We start from the raw sequence: 14409 nt of genomic DNA, 5'->3' as shown, positions 1-14409 counted from the left end.
TGTCAGGTGTTACTTATTTCTTTTCGTGTCAGCATTTTGCTTTGCCATTTACATGCTTGACTAAAAGCTGCACCCCATAAATTTGAGCAGCCAGCAATATAAGCAGCGAAAAATAACAGCCAAAAGAATTGCATTTCATGCATGTGTCATTCAGCCCACATAGCGCATTCTGCTGGGAGCTAATAGACAGCGACAGCTGCCTGCGACCACTCGTAAGGCTTGTACAACCATGCCAATGATCATGTTCTGTCCCATTCCACCTATAACCGCTTGCATAAAAAGCCTCGAGAATACAGCCCCAGCTGCTCATTGTATGCGAGGTGCTCAAACCTGAGAGCAGAAAAAAAAGAATGTGCAAACAAGGCTACAGCTTAGCTAAAAACAGTCGACAACAGCTGTGATACACCCCCTTTTGTGCCCCTTCTTTTTCTCCTCCTTCTCCTTTCTCTTGGCTTGCGGGTTTCTACAGTTACTGTTAACAGTTACATGACCTCTTAGGGTGGGTCCCACTGCCCATTGGTGATGCCCACTGCAAGATGCCATCAGACTTATTGATCCTCTGCGGTGCAAAGTGTGGGGAGCTCACGCTAACAGGGCACGCCCCTGCAGCAATGCACCACTGCTTGGTACTGCTAGGATCAGCAAGCTTCACAATGAAACCACAATGAAAGGAGCTATCTAATTGGTCAGTTTCACAAAAGGTTTAAGCTTATTAGCAGTTTGCCAGCAAAATAATAACACCACATTAAAGTAAAGGTAAGATTCATTTTTGCGACTTGTTTGGTAGCAAAGTAAAATAAAATTAAAAAAAAACCCAGCAACTAGATCACGCAAGCTCATCCTTGCACCCAAGGCTGCTGGTTGCACGTCGGCTTTTTTAAACGGCTAGCAAAGCCACCATTACGTTCAGTTTAGTGAAAGACTATATTCTATGTCTTCAAAGGAGAGCTTAATTTATTAGCCTGTATTCATCCTGAATATGCCTGCACAGTTCGGGAGAGTGTCAAATTTAGCTGCTTATTCTGTGCCAGGGATTTACGCCAAAAGAATTTGCACCAAAAGTTTAACAGATTGCATTGTAGCACTTGAGAAGCCATCTGGGAGCCATCTATGTATGCTACAAGTTCCTTCATGTGGTATCGTTACATCAGCATTGAAAAGGTGAAGTATTTAATTACACATCACCATACCTCACAACTCATAGACATGTTCAAGGCAGAAAACAATGCATGCAAGAATGTACTTTTCAATATGCTCAAATTAATTATTTTCAAAAACTATTTGCAAGTGAAATAAATGGCAGAAATATCATGAAGCTGAAAAATTTTATAACTCACAAGTTTCCAAAGCCAAGCATTTTTTTTTCTTAAGTACATAACTCCCCATGCCACGCACCAATCCCCATCAATTTCAGAAATACATTAATCCCAAACCAAGCAATATGCTAACAGTTTGGGACAATGATAATAGCAGAACATGAGGTTGCGGAAGTTCTAAACCTAACCTTCAGATCTGTTTTCACCCACAAACTGGATGGAGATCTCAGATTTCCCTTCCTTCGATTTCCCCTCTATGCCTGATATAACGCTTGAGACTAATAGTATCCTCAAAATTATAGACTCCCTGGTACTAGCATCGTCTGCAGGTATTGACAGCATTAAAGAACACAAAGCACACTACCAATATCATATCGCCTCACATTTTTCAGCAATCTCTTTCATCAGGTGTTGTACCGCACGAGAGGAAAGTGGGCAAAGCCATTCCGGTTCCAAAGCACAGTCAGTCATCTCGTCATAATTACCAGCCCATATCAATCACGAGCATTCCTTCGAAGTTAATGGAGCATGTAGTATTTTCCCACATTACGAAATTCCTTTTTCAGCCTAGTCAACATGGTTTTCTAAAAGGTTTATATTGTGACACTCAATTAGCACTGTTCATTAACAATTCAAGTTTTAGTACTGAGATTAACATCCTCGTTGACATGTTTTTAGATTTCAAAAAGGCTTTTGACAAGGCTCCTCATAAACGGCTTTTCCTAAACCTTTGATGCCTAAACCTTAATTATACCTTTGATTGGATTCAGAACTTTCTTACTAACAGACAACAGTTCACCCTGGCTAATAAAGGTTCTCGTACACCGGTTATACCTGGGGTGCCCCAGGGCACTGTCCTTCGTCCATGGTCCCTTTCTTTTACATAAATGACCTACCAGCTAACCTTCGTTCTAATATCGGTAAGTTTGCCAATGACTGCATTATTTACCACCCTTTAACCAACATTAATGACCCCAAACTTCTTCAATTTGACACTGACTGCATATGTAATAACCTGGTGTAAAAAATGGCTAATGTCCTTGAACATGACAAAAAAGTCTATTATTTTTTCACCGACGTCACTCTTTGCCATCTTCAAAATACTTTATCTCGAACTCGGGAATCACTTCCATGTCAACATATAAATATTTAGGCATTCATCTAACAGCCGATCTTAACTGGTCACACCACGTAACACAGGTTACTAACAATGCAAATCGTGTGCGCAAATATTTCCAGCAAACCCTGCGCCTAGCATTTCCAACAGCGAAATTACTGGCTTGTTTAAATTTATCAATCTGAAACGTGAATATGCGAGTGTTGTTTGGGACTCTCCCTCACTAACATAACCTAACATTCTCAAAGCAATATAAAATCGTGCGTCAAGATTTATCTACTCGGCCTACTCTTATCACGTGTCAATGAACTAAAACGCAATGCTAACCTCACAAACTTAGCAATCCGTCATAATGTTGCAAGACTGTCTTTTTCACAACATTTATCATCCCCTCCTGAAGTTTATTACCAGCCCTGCCACATACAGTAGCACCAATCCATAGAAGTCTGTCTATTATCCCCATGCCTGGCATCATCTTCTATTTGCACTGCAAAAGACTGGAATGACTTGCCCAACACTGACCCATCCCCCACAGAAAGTTTGTGTACCCTCATGTAATACCCCTTTGAATGGGGCCTTTGAGATATTAAATAAAATAAAATAAAAAATTGCCTCTAGCACTGCTTACACCATCTAATGATAGATTTTTTTTGTTACAATTAATTACCTTTCCAATATCTCATTGTTGTGTGCCCTTTTGCAATTGCTGCATTTCTGTGTTTTATCACTTATTCTCGGTTTGATGCGGATGTTATGAAGCTGACACCACTGTCTTGCCTTCTTGAACACCCACAACCACTGGCGTTCACACCAGAAAAGACAAACTGTGCTGCACAAAATCCACAATGGGGCGCGCACAAATGAGCGGTGCATTTCTTCCCAACAAGCAATAGCCCACTTGTGTGCCGACAGTATATGAGCCATAGTACTGCTCTATTCCCTCAGTGCCATTAGAACTAGCACATTTCACACTGAAGCCATAAAAAAGGTGCTTGGAATCTACTCTCAGTCTGTCATTAAAAGAAAACTAACCTTGCTCACACTACACCCTCGCACAAAGATTCACAAATAGCTGATTTCCGCCAGGCGACGAAAGGCAATCTCACACTGATGGCTGCAGGCTTTTCACGTGGAGCACTAATCTGAAGCAGACCAAGCCACTACTACCTGAAGTCAAGTGGCGAGCCTTTGAAGAATCATAACTTGGGACTAAGAAGCATCTGCCAGTGTAGAGTACTGGCAGCCTACTTTAATCTGGGTGGTTGGCTCACGCCAATCGTAAGGTGCACATAGTATCATTTGTAGAATTCGCCAGGACAATATACGTGTCATGGTTTAGAGAATCATGCGCGATCAGGGCTTTAAATGACAAATGTCAGTCCCGTATAAGGGGCTTTACCTCACGAAAACTGTGAAAAAATAAAGCGTGGCTTTTACATGGGCATATACAATAGTTGCAAGCCCAATGGTCTGGGAATTTATGCATCTAACTATGAATGCAAAAAACAATGCACACTTATTGCTTATGCAAATTAAGTGCTCCAGTGAAGGTGTACAGGCCTGCTCTCGATAAGCCCCGTCAAGTGTAAGTGATGCCGCCCTACCATAAGCCACCCAAAGGGTTACCAAAACGCAATGTGTGATGTGGCACAAAGGCACCACAGAATCTGCATGTCTTCAGCATGCTGTCGGGACAGACTAGCCGAACGATGCACACCGCACCTCCAGCTAGTGTCATCCTTCAATGAGCCACCATGGGAGGGGGTGGGGGTCTGCGGCCTTTATTTTCAGCCCGCCTTCTCCTCCTCAGTCTCGGCTGTCCCTGCACCAGTAGCAGAAACGGAAACCGCATGACCCTTGTGCTGACGCTGAAGGGACCCGTGCCCACAGTAGAAAAACACTAGCACATCAAAATAACGAAAAAACAGCCCATATGAAATTGCTGCTGCCTCTGGTAAGAAGAGCAATAGCTATCATTCAAAATACCCACAAAGAACTCTTCCAGACTACATTAACTGTTAGCGCTGTCAAAATGCTCATAACATAGAACTGCACAAACTTCACAGATTATCAGAGAAGAACTAAAGACAGCATTCCCAGTAGGGGACAATTTTAATTCATCTAACTGCACAAACTACAGTGCAGAGTTCACTGCTTTTAGCACATAAAATGTAATGCTCACATGCACTGCATCTAAAAATAGCTTTCGTTAATTCGAGATCCCGCTATCACAGTTTAAACTATTATTGCAACTAATTTCCTTGTATTATTATGGAGATGCATTATTGTTCCTGGAAAAGAAAGCTTGGCCCTCTAACATGCACTGCAGCAACGATATGGCAATAATCAAGCCCCTTGCCTAAGGCCCGTAGCATACCTGATTAAGGGCAGCACTGAAGCTGATTGGTATTGTCCTGTCTTACTACATACGCGCTTTGCTTCATTAAATTGTAGAACAATGCTCAAGGACCACATTACTCGCACTTGATAACACAATGCTGGAATGTTGTTTATACTGATAGTAAGAAGCAACTTTAGAATTAGCCCCTATCATGAAACTGTTGTAAAACACAGGCATAAAGTGGCCACGATCTCCAATCTACTTACACCTGAAGCTCAACCACATACAAAAATTTAAAGGTCTCTGCCTTATCACCACAACCAAGAGGCACTAACATTTTTTATCGATGGCTCTAAAATGTAGTAAATAACGGTTTTCACCCAAGTTACTTCCACAGACAAATATGTATCTGTGCATGTTCTTCAGGCCCAAGGGCATTTTGCAAATGAAAGAATGCCACTGCTTTTGACAAGAGTCCTTCGAAAGAGTGACCAGTTTCTCAAAACAAGAGCTGAGGAACTCAAGCTACATCTTGATGTATGAAGAAACACAGATCATACTGCCACAATAAACAATTCCTACAATACCAAAAAAACTAAATGCCTGCAACCAAGGATTAGACCTTCACTTCAATGATTGCAAATCTAATACGCTAACTACTCAACTTCTCTTATAAAAAAAGTGACTAGATTTGTAGCAAATTAACTAGTATTCCAGCTGTATCTATCCTGTTCTGCAGTTTGGCAACATACACTGCCATTGTGCGAGTATCATCTTTACATGCGGTAAACAAGCTCTGATCTCTTTAAAGCGACCGCTGTTAATGGCTGCAGGCATTCTGACCTGACCTGGCCCCACTGTCCCGCCATAGCCTAGCTCGTGACCTTGCCCGGTCTAGCCCCCAGCGGGGGGTGGGCAGGCTCTGGGGCAGTGCATGCTGCCAGCCAGCGCAGCTGCTGCAAACCTGGACCTGGACGCTCCTCCTGCAGCCTCGCTGGACTTCTTGGTGGCCTCTTCCTCCTCGGGCTCTCCATCATCCTCCGCCTTGCCAGAGCTGCATCATGAACAGGACAGTCCACATCAGACCACCACCCAACATCCTCACCCTTCCACATATCACACACTATGCACTGCTACACCTACCATGGCAGATAACACAATGAGAAAGGGACAGAGAGAACTTTTCGTCAAATAAACCTGCAACTGCTCAAATAACAGCTGCTTGCAAGTTCAGCAGCTTTTTATTTTATCAAGCCTGCCAATCAAAGGTGCGGGCTGTCAGGCAAACTCTAGTCAGTTTCTGTTCAGCTCATAATTTGATGGAGGTCTACATGATGCTTTAAAGCTGCCGTCCTTTGACGATGGAACTTGCATATAAAAGAATTGGACAGGTTTGCAATGGCCTCTCCAAGCCACCCCCACTTTGCATCAAGCACCTTAAAGCATGAAAGTTGTACCATTACACTTCTGGTTGTTCCACAAGACAGGGGAACATATCCAAAAGGTATGCTTTTGAAGCCTGATAATGATGTCTTTCCTATGTAAATGCACAATGAGTGCCACTGACAGCCACTATGACGGCATTGCAGTGAAGTTAACAAAGAAAAGCAATGTGCTTTGAAAAAGAAATCATTCCACTGCAGACTTTCACTTGATACACTGTCAGTAAATTTTACTGCTCATTTGAAAAGTTAATGACCTAGGAGGAAAATAGTAACTTCTACGTAGTTGTAGAGATGCACAGATGAAGACATTATGTATGCAACTTGCTAAAATAAAGCAATATCAGTTGAAAGCAGTTTTTATTATGCTCAATTTATAAAACATTGAGCATCCAAGCATCCACCTTAAGTGTTTAATGCACTTCCTTGGTAGTTTTCTTTCTGTAGTTCTCCTAATCTAATAAGAGCACCAAATTTCCACAAATAATGCTCAATACTAAGTTTTCTTTTATTTTTGGCGTGCAATAATGCATACATGCAGAGAATTCAGGAGCAGATACACGTGCGTAGCAACACTGGCTCGCTACCATACTTAATTAGGACTGGCATTAATTTTGCCATAGGCATCTAAAAGTAGGTGTAAACAACTATCTACAAAGCTTATAAATGAGGTCCACTTGACGACTTAGCCCTTCCAACACGAATGACTTTCCTCCCCAAAATTTACACAATTCAGCAGCTCACCCGGAAGGCGAGTCCCAGGCGGTCAGGTCATATTTGGAGAGGTCACCATCGTCCTCTTCTTCCTCCTCTTCTTCCTGCTCATCATCATCTTCTTCTTCTTCTCCATCTTTCCCCTCATTCTCGTCGTCATTTTGTTTGTCCTCTTCTTTTTCCAACCGTCGGGTGGGAGGACTGTCGGTTCGGTCATCTCTCCGAGCCCGCTTCTTGCGGCGGCCAAACTATGCACCGCAAGAGGCAGGTCATGACAGGCCACACAGCAAAGAGATGGCTCAAGAATTTTGCTAACAGGTGACATGAACATAGACAGAAGGGAACAAGCAAGGTTCAGTGCTACCTTCAGTGATGGCAAAAAGCTACACCCATTACAGTGTATTTCCTACATTTATTTTACTCCATTCATTCTAATACAGACGTAAAAGAGCAGTGAATTCATGGAGCTCAATGTTCGCCTTAAAGGATGTGCCTTGAAAATTGCGCTCAGTTAAGCCTTTGTTATCTTTGTAATTATAGATTTATTAGATTTACAGATTAATTACATTTTTAGAATTTTTACAGATTTCTGTAGCGAAGTTTCAAAGCAGACACCATATGGACAACATTCCAACACTCGATTTGCATCTGGACCCTGATTTTCTTTTCATATTTTAACTGACTGACAGTTTGTGAGGACACACTGATGACACGTTCTGTGAACAGGTTCTGTACACAGCACTTCTGATTGTGAAAAAGGCTTTTACCTCAAAAAAGAGCATCCTATTTTGTCCTCCAGCGTAAGCAAGCAGAGCTCAGTCACATGCACATGATGGCATGATGCTATCACAGTTTTGAACAGTTAATATTTATCAACAGCCCAAACACTGCAATACTGGAGGAGCGTTCTGAGATGGCAGCATTCAAAGATGATGGAGTCAATGCTCCCAACTTATCCCCACAAAGAGGTGAAAGAAAAACGTGTTTGGCACATTAAAGACAAAAATTAGAATTATGACAGTAAAGTTTCCTCCAATATAAAGGGGGTAACCACTTTACACAAAAAGTAATCTCTTTTTTTTTTTTTTTGAAATTTTTTCGTGAATGCTGGACAAACCAGTGCATGTGGCCGGAGCAATGCTGCAGGCTAAAAATTAAATGACGCGTCCTCTGCTGACTAGCAAAACACTCACATCATCATACTCCCCGTCAGATTCCTCCCGCTCCACGTACTCAACATTTTCACGCTCATTGTAGCCACCTCCGAGGCCTGAAAGTGGGAAGAAGCAGGGTGTGGCTCAGGCTCCGCACTGAAGTGGTTTCACAGAGTGAGTGCACTGTGTTACCTGTGCGCTCCTCCACCTCGCCAAACTTGGGGGCGTTACACATGTTGCATGATTGGCGGCGGGCCCAGTTCACATTGCCACAGCGGCCGCACTGCCAGTCGTCAGCGCTGAACAGGCCCCGACTTTTTTCAGCTGCTGCCTTGCCAATTTCATGGCCCAGCTGCCGCTTGGAGGCCAGGTCTAGCTTCTCTGAAATACAAAAGCCCAACTCCCATGTACACCGTTACCAGGCAGCACACTAATGGTGCAGACAGCACCATTTCTGTGCAAGCTGGTAAAAATATAAGTATGGCTTTTTGTGAGTGCGCCAACCAGCACTGTTCACTGCACACAGAACAGGCTCTTATTTTGACAACCTTGCATTTGGCAGGGGTTAGGTGCTCTGACAATGGCTTAAATTTTTTTTTCAATTTCAATTTATTTATTTCCCATGTATACATGATGAAGGTCAAAGGAAAAAAGCCAGAAATTGAGGCTTGACATGCCCCTCGGCCCCTACATTACACAGCGGTAAGTATCCCAGGTGGCCATTTATTTCTAAGCAGTAATTGTCCTTACTGTCACGGGACACAAGTTCGTAAATTTATAAAGCGCAGATAATGACGTCCTGAAGCATGAGCAACGCTTCAGCGCAGTTAGGAAGCACAGTGGAATGCCGCACTTCTGCAGCAGACAACGCTCTTCTCTGGCGCAAAGGTCGACAGCAGCGCCGCGGTGGCGGGAGCAGTGGCAAGCCACCTGCTCCCGCCACCGTGCTGAGGAGATACGGAACGTAAAAGGACCTATAATAGTCGAGCATGCCTTTGAAATTTTCAAAAACACCATGGTCACTATCAGCCCTAAGCTAATGGGCCGCCAGGCCCTGAATTGTCTCCTGAGTAGCTGGCTACCAAGGTGGCAGCATGTTTTCGAAAGGATTTGATCACTCACCTTTGCCACATCGATTGCAACTGGTCCTGCGAGCGAAGTTGACATTGCCACACCTGCAGAGGAACCCCTGTCAGTGCCAGGCGAGTGTTTTTTGGGACCACATTGATTCGTTGACTTTAAATCTTCAATGCACAGAAGTCTTTTATGTGCAACCAGCATTTTAAACGAACAGCATCCAAGTACTACATTTCTGTACAAGTGCGAGCACAATTGTACAATAATCTTCCCTACAAAGCCAACAGGACAAAAGGGGCTATCGACTGGATTGATGGAAAAAATGGAGTTGCAGCTTCATTTTGGTTAATATTACAGTTCTGATTCTATACTTCTTTTTTTTTTCATGCAATGTCTGTGAAATGTCTACCTGCACACTGATTAAGAGCCCACAAGGGTTAAATGATATTTCAAATATATTCTATTTTTATTCATAATCTCATAGCTTCCAACGGCATAAGATTAACTGTTGCTAATGTCACTTTTTTTATCACCAGGTAACGTCACACACCAATTTTAGTATAAAGTATGTGCAACATAATTGTCGACATTATCTCACGTTGGATTGACAGCAGGTGGGCAAATAAAGATAACCACATCCTATGCGAAAAAAGAAAAAAAAGAAGCCCTCTCGGTATTCTGCAAAGGTGACAAAGAAATAAACTTTTTCAAGACAGTAGATTGCAAAGTGCCAATTTTTGGACAATGCACATAATTAATGCAGCAATCACTCAGCGGCAATTAGGCAAACAAGCCATTGTATAAAATGCTGTGCTAAAGAAACAAGGCAAATCAGAAAATAGTATCGCACCGCACACACGTACACCTGAAAGTCACTTTCAGTGAACTTATGCATCATACGAGGCTTTCATTTTAGAGCCAGTGACACTCGGCAGTCAAGAGAAGCTATTTTGTGTATTCTTCAATTCAATATGGCAAAAATTAGAGCTACAAGTGGGCCCAATCACATTCCCTGTAACTATTAATAAATAGCCACAGTAGTGCACTATGCTGCATTCGTGTGAACATTATACCAATGCATTCGACAAAACCACACACTATAATTCTCAACACGGCACCTTTCCGAGCCCTATTCATATGCTGCTTTCGTATCCTCCAGTTACATTGCATTCACAGGAAGCAGCAGGATTCAATAAACAACATTACCAGTGCATTGCTAGCTTGTCAGTATTATATTACCAGCTAACAAATGTTGTCTGAACGTACACTCAGACACGCTGGCAAGATATTTGTACCCAACACCAGTGTTATGCATACTCAGAAATGTTACTGTGATGCAATTCTGACGTGAAAATGTACCCTCAGGCAACTTTATAGTAACATCACATTTTGTTCCTCAAATCTGCATGGCAATCTGTGTATGTGGATGGTACAGCAAAGCGGATATTGTGTATATGATAAAGGTCAGTGAATAATTATTAAAAGAAATTAACTGATCAACTTTTGTACTTTTGACATTAAGAAAAATTATATTAAAGAACTGAAGGCCATCAAAATAAAAGTTGAGCCTTAGTTTTAAAAATGCAATATAAAATATTTAATGCCAGATATACCCATTCTTTTAGCTCGGAAAGCTGGCTGCTCGCAGTGCACATATTTAAAATGACGTTGCTTGCATTTTTAACACAGAAAATACAGAAGCTGGTGGCCTATTTTGTGCCCTAGAAGCAGCATGATTTGCATGACATTACTACACCTAGCAACTCCATTTGAAAAATGTGCACTGCGAGAAGCCAACTTTACGAGCTAAAAAAATATGTTTTTCCCATTAAATATTTCGAAACCCCCCCAATGACGGAAATTCGAAAACTGGACTCGACGCCTTGACAGCCTTACTGCTCTTAACATAATGTTGGTTCCTGAAATCAAAAGTAGAAAAGTTCATTAGTTAATTGTTTCATCACTGATGTCTATCATGTACAAAATGTCCACCTAGCTGTACAATTCATCTGCACAGAAAGTACTGGCATCTCTCTCGCACAGTTTAAAATAATGGCCCGTAAACAGTAAAAAATGAATATCACCCTGTATATTCCAATCACATTGATGGCCGCATTCTATACATTTGCTGCAAAATGGCGGCAACTTGTTAATTTTGATAAAGATGTCATGCATTTGAATCAACAGGTGGAATGATTCTTCAATTCGATTTACTTGCCAAGTGCATCTTTTGCTGCCAGACAAATGTCACGACAGACTGAGAGCCAGAAGGAACAATTTCAACTCTGAGCAATGGATAGAGTCCAGAGTGTCTCTTTAAGGGAAACTGTGGCCACTGCATGAGATTCAGGTACTTCAATGAAACTCCCAGCCTAAATAAGCTCTTTCCTCTTCCCTATTATTTTCACCATCTTAAGCCGCAATGTAGATTTTCATTTATACATGTGTGAATGAACTTTGAAGTCTGTCACCAAGTTCACCACAGCTCCGGGAACTGCTGCAGGAATTAGTGCATATGTGGCATCACAGGCAATACCTGCACATTACCATCTGTTTCTCCTCTTAGTCAGGCACATTTCCAGGCTTGTAATAAGTAATTGAAGACACATTTCATAAATGAAAACAATGGCTGCAGTTCATCTTTTAGCATTAAATGCAGATAAGAGAAAATTTAAAATAAATGCTTGCAATGTCACCATGAAAGCATTGCTTCTGGCCATGGAATTGGATTCCAGTTACTGCTTGCAGTTTTTGATATACTGAAGCTTACTTGCACTGTGTTGTGAAACTTTTTTGAAGTAACAAAGGGAAATGGCCTCGGAAAATATAATGCAATCATCAACAAAAGAAGCTCAAGCAACACTCAGGGTTGCCCTTTAAAACACAGCAAAAACATGTTCACAGAACCCAAGTGCTGTGCAATGTCGGCGCACGTTAAAGAACCCCAGGGAGTCGAAATTTCCGAAGTCCTCCACTACGGAGTCTCTCATAGCCTGAGTCACTTTGGGACGTTAAACCCCACAAACTATACTAAACCAACTTCATTAGAGCTGAGCATGTGCAACCAAATAAGTGTTAGGCGGAAAACTGTCCTCAAGTGATTTAACAGAAAGAACGAGAGCAAACGCAACGGCTTCAAATTTGTTCGTCAAAAATTAGCTAATGATCAAAAATTGCACAAAAGCTAAAGAACTGCACACCATAGAATATGCAATTTAAGTTAACATATCATTTTTTTTCTTCCCCGTTCAATCCGCACCATTTTTGTAACATGGCTGAAATCCACATTGGATGCATCTGCACCTGCGTGGCAAACGACTATTGCCCAATAACGACGAATGCCAAACGGTAACTAACGCACGCCCTTTTACAAACATATCGTGAGTCCACCTGTACAAACCACAAAAGTTCCAGCTTTCTGCCAATAAGTTTTTTCAGCGCGATGTGAGAAAAAACCGTCGTTGAAAGTAAAATTGAATATAAAGCCAACCTCTTAGAAGGCAAAATCCCACCTGCACCTATTCAAAACTACTATCTATTGTACACCTTTATTTACATATTTACATACACTAGGGCCCTTGTGTGCTTGTAACCCAAGCACACAAGCATTCTGTAACCCAAGTGCCACGGGGCAGAGGAGGGGCGATGTGATTCCAACAAAACCACTCGCCACATCAACGATCTGTCTTCGCGCGCTAAAACGCCGCCGCCGATACGAAACGCAGGCGTGAGCTTACTGCGAATCGGCACAAAGCCAGTCCCCTTCGTTCATCCTGAACTTCTTCGAGTGGCTCGAGGATCGAGGCCTGTCGCCATACCGATCGTCTTCGCTTCGCATTATGACCACGCACTTGTTCTATAGCTTTCTTTTTCCTTAAGCCAGCCGATTCGTTGTAAGAATTTCTCTAGCACCGAACTACGAGCCAGAAAATAACTTGCACATGCGTTGAGGGATATTAATACAACGCGCGGCGTCTCGCGGTAGCCTTACAAAGCACAAGGAGACGTTTATTTTGATGGGAACCGTGTGAATAAAGTTTGGATAAGATTGGATTGCATCATGGATTGCACTAACTTGCTTCCAATACGATGGCGATGATAACATGTAACATGAAAATGTTCAGACGATTTTTTTCTTCCGCTATGATTTAATGGATCATACCTGCAGAGCTTCCTTTTATTCCAGTTGGCAGAGTCGGCATTGTACGCGAGAAAAAAGAAACCGACGACTTTCTCCCTTGATGATGATGGTATCAGGCCCAAACCATCCAAACCTTGCCCAAATCCTGTTCAACTGTGTTTTGGGCTAGGGGGCCTATTCTGGACAATTTGTCATTTTGTTCAAATTGTGACGAACTCGCGACGTGTGCAGCAGGACGGTTCCAGGTTACGTAATCACACAATCGTATTACGTCCGAGTGAGCCCACCCAAGGTTCCGGGACAAGTACAGGCCCGTATTGTCCTGGTGTTGTATCGATTTTAAAGGGCCTATGGCATGGACACCGGGGATCTGCTCTCTCAGGTCCTAACGAATGCCATCATCCCTAGGGACTGGAAGCGCAGCCGAGTCCGCCCTTTGCAAAAAGCTATTAATTAAAAACACTGTACACATGTAACTAGGACACAGACATAGAAGACAGGATGAGTGCTCATCTTGTCCTCTTTTATGTCTGTGTCCTAGTTACATGCGCTAGCCTTTTTAATTAATGACACATCAACTAGCCCAGCTTTCTGTCTTGATTGCCTTGTTTGTAAAAAGGTTTCGGGCACAAGCTGGACCTAAACAACTACAGGCCCATAGCTATTTCCGCGGTGCTGTATCGGCTGACCATGCAGGTCGTGAAGAGTCGTCTGCAGCGCTGGGCCGAACGCAAGGGTGTTCTTGGGGAGCTACATGTAAGTTACCGAGCCGGCAGACGCATTGAGAACAACTTGTTTGTCCTCGCACAGTGCATTGAGATTACCCTACAGATCGGTAGCCCGCTCTCTTGGACATATCGAGAGTATTCTGCGAGAGCTCGACCTCGATGAGGAAGACCTAGACCTGCTCCGAGCACTGCTATGGGACACAACGGCGGAATTCGATACCGTTTGTAGCCGACACAGGTGCAGCGCAGCTTGAGGCAGGGCTGCCCTCTTTCCCCGCTCCTGTTCATGTTGTATGTGACGGGAGGGACACATCGGTTGGAGGTGTCCATGTACTGCTACAAGCTGGAGCACCGGGAAGATGACCAACGAGTTATCTGT

At 42.8% G+C, this 14409-nt stretch overlaps 1 protein-coding gene across 4 annotated transcripts; it reads right to left on the bottom strand.

The window, feature by feature from the left end:
- Window positions 1–4198: 4198 nt before the first annotated feature.
- Window positions 4199–13182, bottom strand: LOC146182098 (zinc finger Ran-binding domain-containing protein 2-like). 4 transcript variants are annotated; one of them, XR_014700335.1, is made up of 7 exons: window positions 12899–13182; window positions 9207–9259; window positions 8277–8465; window positions 8124–8200; window positions 6961–7178; window positions 5618–5828; window positions 4199–4255 (listed from the first exon to the last, which is right to left on the bottom strand). XR_014700335.1 is itself a non-coding variant. In XM_084577094.1 (7 exons), exons 1-6 carry the CDS (start codon window positions 12997–12999, stop codon window positions 5669–5671), a joined length of 798 nt encoding a protein of 265 aa, XP_084433220.1. In that variant the 5' UTR covers window positions 13000–13182; the 3' UTR covers window positions 4199–4255; window positions 5623–5668. The 4 variants fall into 4 exon arrangements, 3 of the variants coding, with proteins under 3 accessions (XP_084433220.1, XP_084433221.1, XP_084433222.1); XM_084577094.1 differs by having other exon boundaries at window positions 5623–5828; XM_084577095.1 differs by having other exon boundaries at window positions 5739–5828.
- Between the last annotated feature and the right edge of the window lie 1227 nt (window positions 13183–14409).

Source organism: Amblyomma maculatum, chromosome 8, assembly GCF_055883805.1.
Source record: "Amblyomma maculatum isolate TAMU_Amacu chromosome 8, ASM5588380v1, whole genome shotgun sequence".
NCBI classification, from domain to species: Eukaryota; Metazoa; Arthropoda; class Arachnida; order Ixodida; family Ixodidae; genus Amblyomma; species Amblyomma maculatum.
Note: the sequence above shows the minus strand (reverse complement) of the source record. Positions and strands in the feature narration are given on the sequence as shown.

Bases quoted from the DNA above. Each gene is read 5' to 3' on its own strand.
- LOC146182098 (XM_084577094.1), bottom strand. From the start codon at position 12,999: ATGCGAAGCGAAGACGATCGGTATGGCGACAGGCCTCGATCCTCGAGC. The intron at 9,260-12,898 runs GTAAGCTCACGC...GTTCCTCTGCAG, and splicing joins TGGCTTTGTGCCGATTCGCA to GTGTGGCAATGTCAACTTCG. The intron at 8,201-8,276 runs GTAACACAGTGC...TCCCACTTTCAG, and splicing joins CGAGGTGGAGGAGCGCACAG to GCCTCGGAGGTGGCTACAAT.